The 15302-nt window shown below is 43.6% G+C and overlaps 1 protein-coding gene across 1 annotated transcript in view; it reads left to right on the top strand.

Annotated features, from left to right (window-relative positions):
- The window catches only part of LOC144684644 (sphingosine-1-phosphate transporter SPNS2-like), a 113532-nt gene extending 99186 nt beyond the window's left edge, over window positions 1–14346 (top strand). Inside the window, exons 12-13 of the mRNA XM_078548707.1 lie at window positions 4815–4855; window positions 10787–14346. Coding sequence (XP_078404833.1) covers window positions 4815–4851 — 37 coding nt within the window. The 3' untranslated portion in view covers window positions 4852–4855; window positions 10787–14346. The remainder of the gene's footprint in view (window positions 1–4814; window positions 4856–10786) is intronic.
- Window positions 14347–15302: the final 956 nt, after the last annotated feature.

Here is a 15302-nt window from a genome sequence, read left to right as displayed (position 1 = left end):
GCAGTCCATGTCCAAATGCAGCAAGACCTGGACAATATCCAGGCTCGGGCTGATAAGTGGCAAGTAACATGCGCGCCACACAAGTGCCAGGCAATGACCATCTTCAACAAGAGAGAATCTAGCCAATGCCCCTTGATGTTCAATGGCATTACCATCACTGAATCCCCCACTATCAACATCTTGGGGGTTACCATTGACCAGAAACTGAACTGGACTAGCCATATAAATACTGTGGCTACAAGAGTAGATCAGAGGCTGGGAATCCTGCAGCGAGTAAACCAGCGCCTGACTCCCCGAAACCTGCCCACCAGCTACAAGGCACAAGTTAGGAGTGTGATGTAATACTCTCCACTTGCCTGGATGAGTGCAGCTCCAACAACGATCAAGAAGTTGGACACCGTCCAGGACAAAGCAGCCCGCTTGATTGGCACCCCACCCACAAACATTCACTCCCTCCACCACCGACGAACAGTGGCATCAGTGTGTACCATCTACAAGGTGCACTGCAGAAACTCACCAAGGCTCCTTAGGCAGCACCTTCAAAATCCATAACCACTACCATCTAGAAGGCCAAGGGCAGCAGACACATGGAAACACCACCACCTGGAAGTTCCCCTTCAAATCTCTCACCATTATGACTTGGAAATATATCACCATTCCTTCACTGTCGCTGGGTCAAAATTCTGGAACTCCCTCCTAACAGCACTGTGGGTGTACCTACATGACGTGAAGTGGTTCAAAAAGGCAGCTCACCACCACCTTCTTGAGGACAATGAGGGATGGGTAATAAATGCTAGCCTAGCCAGTGACTCCCACATTCCGTAAATGAATAAAAAAAGAAATCACTGCTGTAATATAGGAAACATCATCCAATTTTCACACAGCAAGATCCCACAAACAGCATTGAGGTAATGACTAGATAATCCAGCTTAACAATAATTAACTAGGACACCAAGGAAAACCCCTCTGCTCTTCTTCAAATATCACAGCGGGATCTTCTGTGTTGACCTCAGAGGGCAGATGGCGCCTCAGTTGAATTGCATGTCGGAAAGATAGCTCCTCTGCAGGTGTAGCACTCCCTCGGCACTGCACTGGAGTGTCAGCCCAGCTCGGCTCAAGATGTGAAACCCCAATCTTCTGACGAGAAGGTTCTACTGGGCTAAACCGATATCTACATCTGATTTTATAGGGCCTGATAGAGGCTCAGACGTCACAGGAATTGACTAAGGTTTGGCAAGTTAGGTGCCAATTTGCAGCAAGCAATCGGCCGGTGCCTGATTTTCCAATGGGTGATTTGAGGGTACCAGAATGAAGATCCTCATTTCATTATGATGGAAACTGTTGTGTCTTTTGGTCGCTATGCAAACTTGGCCCATTAAAATTGGGCGCAGGAGTGTCACAGGAGGCATGGCCTGCTAAAACTGGCTTCTCCAGCAACGAAGGAAGTTGTTGCACTTTTGGCCTTATTTTACTCTATCTTTAGCCATCTACCCCTATTTCCTGTTATTTAGGTAAATCTGCTTGTATGTCCAGTATAACAAATGGAAAATCCTTCTTTATCCTCCTCCTAGTATTGATTCTATCCCACGCATTCACAGGATCCCCAGTGCCTTGGAAAATTGTAGATATATTGTAGCCCTGAAAATTCTTCCCTTTCAAGTAGTTTTTCAGTTCCCTTTTAAAAATAAGTACCCTTTCAGGCAGTGCACTCTGCTATGTTGAGGGGTTGCCAGGTGCTAGCATAATGGACTTGTCTGATTCTGGTAGCTGTTGACATCATACATGAAATGAAGCAACGCCTTTGAACCAGCTTTTTATGGGGTTTGAATCCATACAGTAACGTTGTCCATGATTTGAAACTGATTGGCACTGACATGGCAATCTCACTGACCTGTTATTGTATACAAACAGCAATATTTAGGAAGACACTGTCTCACTGAGAGGACACGGGCTGAAGATAATTGCCAAAAGAATTGAAAGGGAGATGAGAATGTTTGTTACGTGGCAACTTTTTTGATGAGGTAACCGAGATGGTTGATGAGGTTTCGTGTGATGTTTATGGACTTCCAAAAGGTGTTTAATAAAGTGCCACATCATAGACTTATCAGCATTGTTGAAGCTCATAGCATGAAAGGGAGAATGGAAACATGGATACAAAATTGACTGAGTTACAGAAAACAGAATAGTGGCGACTGGTTGTTTTTCAGACTGGATGAAGGTGTTCTCTAGAATTGGTACCCGGTCCACCACTAATCCTGGCCTATCTTCATGGTTGAGACTTGGGTGCACAGGGCACAACTTCAAAACTTGTAGATGGTGCAAAACTTGGAAGTGTTGTGAACTGTGAAGAGAATAATGATAGACTTCAAGAGGACATAGACTGGTGGGATGGATGGATCTGTGGCAGATAAAATTTAATCCAGAGAAGTGGGAAGTGATACGTTTTGTTGGAAGATTGAAGAGAGGCAAAATAAAGGGTTAATTCTAAAGTGGCTACAGGAACAAAGAGACCTGGTGGTATATTTGCACAAATCATTGAAGGTGGCAGGGCAGGTTAAGAAAGTGGTTAAAAAGACATTTGGGATCCAGGGCTTTATAAAGAGGCATAAGAATACAAAAGCGAGGGTGAACCTTTTTAAAACTCTGGGCATGCAATCATTCAGGCACAGAAAGAGGCCATTCAGCCCATTGAATTCAAGCCTGCTCTCTGTAGAGTAATCCAGTTCATTCCCATTCCCCCGCTCTATCCCTGTAGCCCTGCAAGTTTATTTCCCTCAAGTGCTCATCCAATTTCCTTTTGAAATTGTTCATCGCCTCGGCTTCCATCATTCTCATGGGCAGCAAGTTCCAGGTCATTATCACTCATTGTGTAACAAGCTCTTCCTCACATTCCCCTAGCATCTCTTACCCAAAACCTTAAATCTGTGTCCCTCAGTTCCATATACCACCAACTAATGGGAACAGTTTCTCCTTATCTACCTTATCTAAACCTGTCATTTTCTTGTACACCTCTATTAAGTCTCCCCTCAATCTCCTTTGCTCCAAGGAGAACAACCCCAGCTTCTCCAATCTAAACTTGGAGCTAAAATTCTCCATCTCTGGAACCATTCTGGTAGATCTCTTCTGCATCCTCTCAAGGACCCTCACATCCTTCCTCGTGTTTCTAAAGTAGTTCAGCTTCAACTGGAATATTGTGTCCAATCCTGGACACCACACTTCAGGAAGAATGTGAAAGTTTTAGAGCGAGTGCATGGGCTGGAAAAGAATGGTTCATTCCAAGGAAGAGGGACTTCAGTTACATAGATGGATTGGAGAATCCATGGCTGTTCTCCTTAAAGAAGAGAAGATTTCAGTGAGGTATTCAAAATCATGAGGAGTCTGGACAGAGTGTTTAGGAAGAAACTGTTCCTTTTAGTGGAAAAATCAAGAGACAGAGGACGTTGATTTAAGGTAAATGGCAACAGAACCAATGGAGACATAAGGAAAATGTTTTTCTACAGTGAGTAGTTAGGTTGTGGAATGCACTGCCTGAAATTGTGACTGGAGCTTTCAAAAGGGGTTTGGATAAGCACCTTGAAGGGAAGAAAGTTACCAGGCTGTGGGGACAGGGCTGGGGAGCAGGACTAGCTGAAATGTTCTTGCAGAGAACTGGCACAGAGTTGATGGGCTGAATGGCCTCCTACTGTGTTGTAACCACACACCACCCCGAAAAGACAAATATTCAGGACATCAGGGAAGTGGGGCTATTTGAATAGTTCTTTCAAGGAACCAGCACATGCGCGATTAACCAAATGACTTCCGTCAGTGCAGTAAATTTGTAGCTGAGATTGAATTACAGGCATGTCAAGAGATGTCTTGTTAATTTTTCTGTCCTCTTGTGATTGAACCATTCCCACACTTAATTATCCTTAGACTACATGTAGCTGCAGCGGTTCCAGAAGGCAGCTCACCCCCACCTTCTCAAGGGAAATTGGGGATGGGCAATAAATGGTGGCCCAGCCAGCGATGCCCACATCCCATGAATGAATTTTTAAAAATCTTTATTCCCTGGTTGTTCTTTGTTCATAGGAGTTTTTTTGCTCATTAATGATAGAGTCACTATCAGTGAAAGACTAATGCGTGGGGTGCAGTTGTGGTGTTCAGATGAGTTGATCTGAAGTACGAGCAGTACTTCTGGTTTTGCAACAGTAAATCTGTGTAATGTCAGTCGAGATAAGATGTGACACCACCAGGAGTAAGCAGAACTGCGCAGCATTGCAATTGCGGCAGTATAATTCCAATCCGGTATGAAGTCACCTTGATAAAGTGTTGTTGGTGATCCACTGCACCACCTGGAAACTATTGAATCTTTGCAATGTTTTTAGTATGACGAGTAAGCTTATCCATCCTGAGAATGCTGCCAATGTTGAAACTAACCAGTCAGTTGCCAGGAGTACAGACCCGAGGTAACCTGTATGGTTTTGGACTTGGTTAAAGGGATACTGCTATATTTGTACCACAGCTGTGAAAATACCCTCAGCCATGTAACAATGCCTAAGGGGCAAAGCCATGCCCCATGGGCATTGCCACATTGCTGGTGGGGCCAGTGCTCGGCGGGTAAGGCTATGTCTTGCTGGGTGGTGAGGGGTACAGTGCCCGAGGAGCCACCATGTTGGGGGTGTATAGAGTCAGGGCAGGCGGGATAGCCCCTGAGAAGGTGGGCATCACGATATTGTGATGCCCACAGATGCCATTCTACCCTTTGCCCACTCCTTTAGACAGTAAAGTTTTGCTTCTGCCCCCTGACCTCCTGAATTTGTTTCCTTTCTCTGCAGGGTGGAAGAGATGAAGCTGGTTTCTGTGAAAGTTTAATCAGGTAAGCAAAGAAAAAAAACAATCATATCCACATTATTGTCGAGCAGGGCATTTCAACGAAATGTGAAGTTGTCAAAAAAAAAGAGCTTTGGAGCGTTGCCTGCGATGTGATTTGTGTTGATTTCCTTTTATTTAATAACTTTCTTTGATGAAGCGGTCATGGGTTTTGATTTACAGGAAACCAGTTTCCAAGATGAGTGACCAGACTGAGATTGATCACTGGGGTTAGGACAGAGGGAGTGCAATAGAAAGATGTGGCAGGAGACAGGCCCTTCCAGATCTGAGAAGTTCTTTGCTGTGATGTTGTTTTGCTGCCGTAGTTCAGTGTCACTGTGGCCTGCCTTACAGTGAAGATGTTAAGTGTGATAGAATGTGAATGATGATACAAGCTCGCCTTTATGTTTCAGCTGGGGGAGATGATAATCCTAGTGTTTACTCGTGTTTTTCCCTTTGATCGCTTCTACACAGAGGTTGTCTCACTTCCCACAGGGCCCACCGTTCTACACAGGAGAGGTTTTCTCACTTCCCACAGGGCCCACCGTTCTCCCCCTCAAACTTCTGCTTTCCTTTGTTACATTGTCATCCCTCCAACATTGGCTTCTAATATAAAGCCTGAAACTTCAACTCCCAGTATCCCGTCTAAACTGGACACCTGTGAGAGCTTTAGAGATCAACAAACTGTACGACAGAGCGATGGCCACAGGGAATCTGGCGAGTTCCTCAGCCAGATTGCCAGGAGGAAGCAAAAAGCAAAAGCTGAGACCTTAATTAGAGAGGCAGCCAAACTATCCCCAGACTAATCTTATGCACCTCACAGGAGCTGAAGAAAACCATTCAGCTCTCCTATTCTTTTCTGCCATTTGATCAGATCACTGGCTAAGATGTACCTCGACTCCATTTCCCACCTTTGCTCCATATCCCTTTATACTCTGACCCAACGAAGATCTCAATCTTGAAATCTCCAACTGATTCACAGCCTTCCGGAGGGAGAAAGTTCCAGATTTCTACCACCCTTTGTGTTAAAAAAATGGTCCCTGATTTCCCTCCTCAGTGGCCTGGTTCTAATTTTAAGATCACGGCATCTAGTTTTGGATTCCCTGCCAGAGTTCCTCTGTAAAGAGCTGGCCATTGGGTATCTCTCTGCTCTCGAAAGTTGGTTTGTAGTTTGGGTATACCAGCAACATGTGGAAGAAAGCGAACCAGAGCTCAAAAAAGCATTTGATACAGTGCCTCACAACAGACCTGTGAGCAAAGTTATAGTTCGTGAAATAAAAGGGACAGTAGTAACATAGATACAGAATTGGCTGAATGACAGGAAACAGAGAGTAGTGGTTAATGGATTTTTTTCATGCTGGAGGAAGGTTTATAGTGGAGTTCCCCAGGGGTCAGTGTTGGGACCCTTGCTTTTCTTGATATATATTAATGACCTAGACCTTGGTATACAGGACACAATTTCAAAGTTTGGGGATGATACCAAATTTGGAAGCATTGTGAACTGTGAGGAAGATATTGTGGAACTTCAAAAGGACATAGACAAGTTGATAGAATGGACGGGCAGTGGCAGGTGAAGTTCAATGCAGAGGAATGAGGTGATTTATTTTGGTAGGAAGGACAAGAGAGACAATATAAAATAAAGGGTATAACTCTAAATGGGGTGCAGGAGCAAAGGGACCTGGGTGTATATGTGCATAAGTCATTGAAGGTGGCAGGGCAGGTTGAGAGCGCGGTTAATAAAGCATATAGCATCCTGTGGTTTATTAATAGGGGCATCGAGTACAAGAACAAGGAGGTTAAGTTGATTTTGTAAAAGTCACTAGCTCAGCCTCAGCTGGAGTATTGCGTCCAGTTCTGGGTGCTGCACTTTCAGAAAGATGTGAAGACAGTAGAGAGGGTGCAGAAAATATTCATGAGAATGGTTCCAGGGATGAGGAACTTCAGTTATGAAGATAGATTGGAGAAGTTAGGGCTGATTTCCTTAGCAAAAAGGAGGCTGAGAGATTTGATAGAGGTATTCAAAATTGAGGGGTCTGGACAGAGTAGATAGGGAGAAACTGTTCCCACTCACGAAAGAATCGAGAACGAAAGAGTACAGATTTAAAGTGATTAGTAAAAAAAGCATAAGTGATATGAGGACTTTTTTTTTCACGCAGCGCGTGGTTAAGGTCTGGAATGCACTGCCTGAGTGTGGTGGAGGTAGGTTCAATTGAGGCATTCAAAAGGGAATTATACAGTTATCTGAAAAAAAAGAATGTGCAGGGTTATGGGGAGAAGGCAGGAGAATGGTACTAGGTGAGTTGCTCATTCAGAGAGCCGGTGCAGATATGATGGGCCAAATGGCCTCATTCTGCGCTGTAACAATTCTGTGATTCTGTGAAATGTTGGAACCTTGAGACCAAATGACTTGCAGGTCAGCACAAAGAGCTTGTTTCTCTCTAAACCTAATGAGTACAATCAGTTCCAGCAGAGGGTCACCTGAGACACGAGAGAAACAAGTTGTTTACTGCCAGTGCCTGCAGTTCGAGGCCTGTTTTGAGGGCAGAGTTTTGGAAGTGGCAGTAATTCCATTGCTGGGCCTGTGCCAGCCTCGTACTGAACGTAGGCCTCTTATCAGTTTCAGTCACTTACTGGCCTGTGTCATGCTTAGAGGTCAAGTCGGTGAAAGCCCATGTCTGAAAGGTGCAAAAGCCCACCCCTAGCAATGGAACATTTAACACCAGCTCACTCTTTCTGTATGAATAATCAGGCTAAGTATGGTTTTCCTGTGTTTGGACTGATTTATAAGCAGTGTTTTGAAAAAAGTTGACCTGATTCCAACTTGGACAAATTTAAAAGGAAAACTTGAATTCAAGTGCAGTTGGAGATGAGGAAACTCCTCCCCAGGGCAAACTAGGGCAAACACAGTACACGTCAGGCAATGTTAGCTAAAAACAGGTCATGTCTTATGCTGAAAGCACATTGGCCCCATTGCATGCCTGATTCCTCATATTAGAGTCAAGCGAGCCCAGTGTGGGGGGGGCGGGGGGATCACTGGCATGACTATACGGCTTCCCATTGTTGTTGTAGAATGACAAGACACAGGTTCCATAATGAACAAGTGAGATAACTGAAACAAAAACAAAAATTCCTGGAAAAACTCAGCAGGTCTGACAGTATCTGCGGGGAGGAGCACAGTTAACGTTTTGAGTCCGTATGACTCTTCAACAGAACTAAGGAAAAATAGAAGAGAGGTGAAATATAAGCTGGTTTAAGGGGGGGTGGGACAAGTAGAGCTGGATAGAGGGCCAGTGATAGATGGAGATAATCAAAAGACGTCATAGTCAAAAGGACAAAGAGGTGTTGAAGGTGGTGATATTAGCTAAGAAATGTGCTAATAAGTGACATTAAGGGTAGAAAGCAGGACGAGCAAGGTACAGATAGCCCTAGTGGGGGTGGGGTGGGGGGAAGGGATCGAAATAAGCTAAAAGGTAAAGATAAAACAATGGATGGAAATACATTTAAAAATAATGGAAATAGGTGGGAAAAGAAAAATCTATATAAATTATTGGAAAAAAGGGGGATCGGAAAGGGGGTGGGGATGGAGGAGAGAGTTCATGATCTAAAATTGTTGAACTCAATATTCAGTCCGGAAGGCTGTAAAGTGCCTAGTCGGAAGATGAGGTGCTGTTCCTCCAGTTTGCGTTGAGCTTCACTGGAGCATTGCAGCAGGCCAAGGATGGACATGTGAGCATGAGAGCAGGGTGGAGTGTTGAAATGGCAAGCGACAGGGAGGACTGGGTAATGCTTGCGGACAGACCGAAGGTGTTCCGCAAAGTGGTCACCCAGTCTGCGTTTGGTCTCTCCGACGTAGAGGAAACCGCATTGGGAGCAGCGAATGCAGTAGACTAAGTTGAGCGAAGTACAAGTGAAATACTGCTTCACTTGAAAGGAGTGTTTGGGCCCTTGGACGGTGAGGAGGGGGTAAGTAAAGGAGCAGGTGTTGCAATTTCTGCGGTTGCATGGGAAGGTGCCGTGGGAGGGGGTTGAGGTGTAGGGGGTGATGGAGGAGTGGACCAGGGTGTCCCAGAGGGAACGATTCCTGCGGAATGCCGCCGGGGGTGGGGGTGAAGGGAAGATGTATTTGGTGGTGGCATCATGCTGGAGTTGGCGGAAATGGCGGAGGATGATCCTTTGAATGTGGAGGCTGGTGGGGTGATAAGTGAGGACAAGGGGGACCCTATCATGGTTCTGGGAGGGAGAGGAAGGTGTGAGGGCAAATGCGTGGGAGGTGGGCCGGACACGGTTGAGGGCCCTGTCAACCACCATGGGTGGAAAATCTCGATTAAGGAAGAAGGAAGACATATCAGAGGAACTGTTTTTGAAAGTGGCATCATCAGAACAGATGTGACGGAGGCGAAGGAACTGAGAGAATGGGATGGAGTCCTTACAGGAAGCGGGGTATGAGGAGCTGTAGTCAAGGTAGCCGTAGGAGTCGGTAGGTTTGTAATGAATATTGGTGGACAGTCTATCACCAGAAATTGAGACAGAGAGGTCAAGGAAGGGAAGGGAAGTGTCAGAGATGGACCATGTGAAAATGATGGAGGGGTGGAAATTGGAAGCAAAATTAATAAATTTTTCCAGGTCCAGACGAGAGCATGAAGCAGCACCAAAGCAATCATCGATGTACCGGAGAAAGAGTTGTGGGAGGGGGCCGGAGTAGGACTGGAACAAGGAAAGTTCCACATCCCCATAAAGAGACAGGCATAACTGGGGCCCATGTGGGTACCCATAGTGAGATAACAGGATGTTTTCACCACTCGTTAGTGGTCGAGAGAGAGATTTGGTTTAGTGGTAACATTTCCCTATTAGGGTCAAAGGAAGAGGGTTTAAATGGCATTGTGGATAGCGGCAGCAAGTGGAGGCTAGAAAATGGCCTCTAAATACTGAGTTTACATCCAGTCATGTACTTGGGGAGAGACAGAGTGACCACTGGCCCAGTAGTGGTATTGAGTCATAGGGCAGAGGAGACAGGGCTGTAAAATGTGACGAGCTGTTCAGAAATCCATTGACATTGACGGGACTGTCAAATCCCGCCGGTGTAAAATTCCACCCATAGAGTTGGAGTCAGGCTGCACTCAGACAGTTTCAGTTTACGTAGGCCCATGCAACAGCTCTGATACCCTCCTCGCCTGTCACATTATAAAGGATAAGGTGGGTCTCCTTAGTCATGCCTACAGGCCACCTTTGAGAAGATACTCCTTAATTATAAAGCAGGAGGAAGATAACGAGAAATCACCTCAGCTCTTCAGTCCTGCAGCTGGAGGCTTAAGAATCTCACATGTGAAACTTAAATTAGTACCTGCTCCCAGAGACAGGACAAAGGTATGAACAGGATGGTGATTAGGAAGACAGTTAGCGTGGAAACATTAAGGGAAAATGGGATAGTTGGCAGAGCAAATGATTGAGGGCATTAGTATTGGGAGCAGCCAGATGGAGTCTATCCCATCCCGTACAATCTAATAGGTACAGTCAAGCTAAAACGCTGCATCCATCATCTCAAAGAAAAAGAGAAGGATAAATATCTGACTAGAAACAGGTTTGAATATTGTAAAAATATTGAAAAAGCGGTGGAAGCAGATTCACTGGAACTTTCAAAAGGGAATTAGATAAATACTTGAAAAATTTGCAGAGCTTTTAGTAGAGCAGGGGCGTGGAACTAATTGGATAGCTCTTTCAAAGAGCCAGCATATGTAAGATGGGCTGAACGGCCTCCTTGGTGCAAAGATGAATAAATATTGCAATATTTTGCTTAACAGCCCCATCTCAGTGTTTATGCTGCACATGAGCCTCCTTCCACCTTACTTCATCTCGCCCTATCAGCACAACCTTTCTCTCCTGTTTACCTATCTGACTTCCCCGGCACTGAATCCCGCCCTTTTTTCTTTCTTGTCCATAGCCAAGGCTGGAGCAGGTGAAAATGGCTCACAACTCAGCGACTTTCGCCTTCAAACGACAGCGCAGTTTATCATCAGCGCGTAACGGGACCACTCGACTGCCGAGGAAGTGGCGAATCACCCAAAGATCGTAAGGGACGGCACAACTTCCAAAGGGGCTCAACTATAAGGAACTTCTCCTCTTTAGGGATGCAGCCTCCCATTCTCTTTCAATTACGGAAATCGCTGCGTGTAAGAACAGTCTGAAAATTTTGCATTTGTCCCTGGTTTTATTTTTTTCCCACTTGTGTGTCAAGACCTGACCTCCGGGTTTGGAGCCACGTTTCAACTCCAAAGAACAAGAGAATGCCGCCAATCTCTGCTTCAACAACGCGGGGCTACGTGTGATCAAAATAAGGCAAGCGTTCTGATAAGTGTCGAAGACACAAAATATTATTCCTTTCATTTAATGCTGCAGGTTAGAGTTGTCACTAGGAGATAACTAAAGTCCATTGTGGGGGAAGCAGCTGAAATCGCCACCCCCCACGACAACTACACAGAAAAACCCGACTGTACATATTACCCTTAAATGAGAGAGCACTTTGAGCTGTACTACACTGGAATGCCGACTTGCCTGTTACTTATGGATGTGCTGGTAATAGGAATAATAGCAACCAGTGAATTGAGTTTCAGCTATAAGGTGTATTAAGACTCTGTGATTTTTGTACTAATGCCAGTGATAGCAATGTAACCACTGGCTTATGAATATGCACTAAAAATCCCTTGACGTGAATCAAGCTGCACTAAGCAATCTTCAACTCTTTCTTTCTACACCTACTTTCTAAAATTATATCAGATTGAAGCCAATGAACAGGTCAAGGGGCGGTTGAAGGCGGATAGGCAGCATGCAATGTCTAAACTCCTTTTAAATGCAGCAACCAATTTGACCTCGTCTATTCTTGTTGCTTTCTTGAAGACGGGTCCCAGTCAGTAGTTTCTAGCCATTCCTCAACCTTCTGCTCTTTTAAGATGTAAGTGATGAATCCCATAACAGAAACTAGATTGTGCAACTCCCCACAATTTCCTCTCCATTTCTCTCTCAAAGGCATCTTTGCCCAAGTGGCTATCCATCAAGTTCCTGTCAGCAATCCCTTACACCAAGGAGATCCTCTCCCAAATTTCCCTCCCTATAACGTCCAGGAGGTATCATTGTATTCAGCGTAATTTTCCTGTTCCCGAGCCTAGGGAGTCAAGGACACTTGTAGTAAGTCGAGTGCCACTTGGTTTGAGATGTAACCTGGTATCTTCCAGACTACGTGGCTGAGTATTGCACCATCTACTGTTTCACTGCAATGGATTAATAATATTAGGGTAGATATGTTTATGGACAGAATGTCCTGTTACAGACAAAAGACCAACTTAAAACAATTAGAGGCAAAAAAAAAAATTAAGGTACAGTAATATAAGAACTGATCTATCAGGTGTGGGTAAAAACTGCAAAAGTGTGTGTTTTCCATGTTGTGCTAACTTGCTGATACATGTATTAGAATCAATTGATTTCCCTTTTTAAAGCAGTAATTAGGTTTGTTTCCTTTTTTTTAAAAAGATGTTCCTATTTCTTCCGTGCCTCCTGTTAACTGTCTCCCACCACACTCTTAGTTTTAGATGTTGCTGCAGAATCCTCAGTGGTTCAGGCATGTACAGGTGCGAACCACAAGTATTTGGCCACCAACTGTAACATCTACAAATTCCAACCAAATTATTTGCATGCAAGCAATAATGGATGACAAAATAATTTATTGGGAAAAACTGGCCTCTCTGGAATGTGCTAGTCACATGAATTGCTGCTGCTTCTCATGAATTGGGTGGTTAGCAGGCAATCCTGCTGCAGGAGTACAGCCAGCACAGGCCTCTCCCTGTACTTTTACACATCGAGTCACTTCATGATGTTACCATTGCAATGACACTCACTCAGTAAAAATAATAAAGATGGCAGAAATGAGATGATTTATGAATAGGTCCTCTTGGCAATAGTTAGCTCTAATGTCCTTGAAACGCAGCCTACCTTCTAAACTGCTAAACTGAGAAGCCGACTTATTAGGCCTCATCGTCCTGTCCAGTGTCTTGGTTCATCAAGACTATGAGCTATGTCTTCTCTGAAGGTAATATTGATCAAATCATGCCTATGTTGAAAGTTTAACTAATTTTCAAAATGTATCGTGTAATTCCACCATTCTAGGTTGTTAGTGACAGTGAAACTTGGGACCACTCTGGAAACAAGGCACCAGTGAAACCATCGCTCGCATTCAATGTTAAAAGTGATTATATTTAAACATAGGAAGGGGTGTGATATACAGCTTGCATCGAGTTTAGCCTTAGGCCTTCAAGAAAATGTGCAATTTTTTTTTGATTATACCATAGGTTTTAGGGACAAACAGGTAACAGAAGGTCCATGGTGCTGAGGAATACTTAGCAGTAGGGAGAAGTTAATGGCTTAAGGGGTATAACGCTCCTCAGCTACAAATTAACAGCTCAGAACCTGTCCAAAAATTCATGTCCTACCATATATCACGGTGGCCCACCAACTGATAATGATGCAGGAAAAGACAAGCACGAGATTAGGTGCTATTATCAAAATTGGTGTTGTCCAATAGAAATTACTGACTAACCACAGATGTTGCAATGCCTACAGTGCTTTGGCTACATGCTCCAATTTTAGTAGAACATGCTTTACACACTACAGATAAATGCACTTCACATGTGGATATCTGCTTACATCTACTACCATTCAGTAACCCAGGAAGTAAAACATGCACAGGTATCAAGGAAACTGACAGTTTCCAAAAAAATACACAAAGGTCAAAAGTTCACATACAGACACCATGCTCAATGCTTGTACCAAGATCATATAACCAATGACAGTATATTAATTACTGATTAAAATTGCAATTAGCTTCATCATGTGGTTAGTGGCTAATGTAATGGACAACGCTGAGCTAAACCATCCAATGAAACAGCCAATACTGTTAATGCAAGCATCAGATCAAAGTACAATTTCTCAGTTGTGGGTTAAGATGTTATCTGGTGTGATGTGAATGTTTGTAATTATTGACAAGACATTCCTCAAGAGAGACTGCTTTCCTTCCTACATAGTTTGTACTTATTACTCATACCTTACACAGAATTTACATAATTCCTTCTATGATTCAGAGTTTGCCAAATTGTAAATTAAAAGTACTATCTGATGCCAAAAGCGATTTGTTCACTTAAACTATCAGTCTTTACCCTCTCCTGCAAGACTTCCAATTGCTGCTGCCTGATTTTCTATAACTGAACTATATATGATAGGTCGTGTTGAATCTTATTTTGTGTAATATGCATTTGTTCCTGTATAAATTCTATCCACACTGTTCAAGTGTCTGAGATTTCTTGTCAAACAAGAACTTTTTTGTAAAAGTAAATCTATTTTATCTGATTATTTCAGGTATATTTTATTGTTTAAAGCCAAAGTATATAAATTATACACACAAATATAGCTCAAATGTATCTATACTCATGTAAGTTAATAAACTATTTGAATGCAGTGTTGAGTTATTTCATCTTTATATAGCTCAATCAAAACAGCACCATTGTCCAGGAATTGAATATTTTATCCAATTGCACTTCACAATTTGTGTTACCAGCTTTTGCAAAATGTATGAATTACTCACTAGTAAGATTGAAAAGTAGAAATGATGGTAAACCAAGAATTAATGTTTAGCTGATTTTAGGTTTTGGTGCAAGCCTGTAGATTGATGGATGATAGAAAAGGCCGAGAAAGGTAAGGAGTGGCATGAGTTTTGAGATCCTGGGAAGGAACTCAACTGCTGAAGCTCAACAAACCAACTGTCCAATCACAGCTCATCCCCCCACTGTCTCTCCAATCACAGCTCACACCGCAAACCAACTCTCCAATTATAGTTTGATTACACCATAGGGTTGCAAATGTGCCCATCTGAAATGCTCTAATATCCTGCTGAAGATGGGCACAAATTCAATGAGTGGTAGGAACCTGGTGAGTCAGCACTTCATATGAAGGAAAGTTTTGCATTAATATAGCACATTTCACGACATTCCAAAGTGCTTGAGAGCCAATGAAGTACCTTTGAATCTTTGGAATTCTTTACCCCAGAGAGTTGTCGGTGCCCCATCGTTGAATTTAAAGCTGGGGCAGACGGAGTTTTGGTATCTCAAGGAATTAAGGAATACGGGGAGTGTGCAGAAACGTGAAGTTGAAGCCCAAGATCAGCCATGGTTGTATTGTATGGAGGAGCAGGCTCGATGGGCCTTGTGGTCTAGTCCTGCTGCTATTTCTTTATATTCCTTTGTTGAAGTGTCATCACTGTTCTAATCTGGGAAACACAGCAGCCAGAAGGTACACAGCAAGTCCCACAAACAGCAATGTGATAATGACCAGATATTTTTGTGTTGTTGGTTGAGGGATAAACATTGGCCAGGACACCAGGGAAGAACTCTTCTTCAAAATAGTTCCATGGGATG

This window comes from Cetorhinus maximus, chromosome 9, assembly GCF_964194155.1.
Source record: "Cetorhinus maximus chromosome 9, sCetMax3.hap1.1, whole genome shotgun sequence".
NCBI lineage: Eukaryota > Metazoa > Chordata > Chondrichthyes > Lamniformes > Cetorhinidae > Cetorhinus > Cetorhinus maximus.
This window is presented reverse-complemented; position numbering and strand designations above follow the sequence as displayed.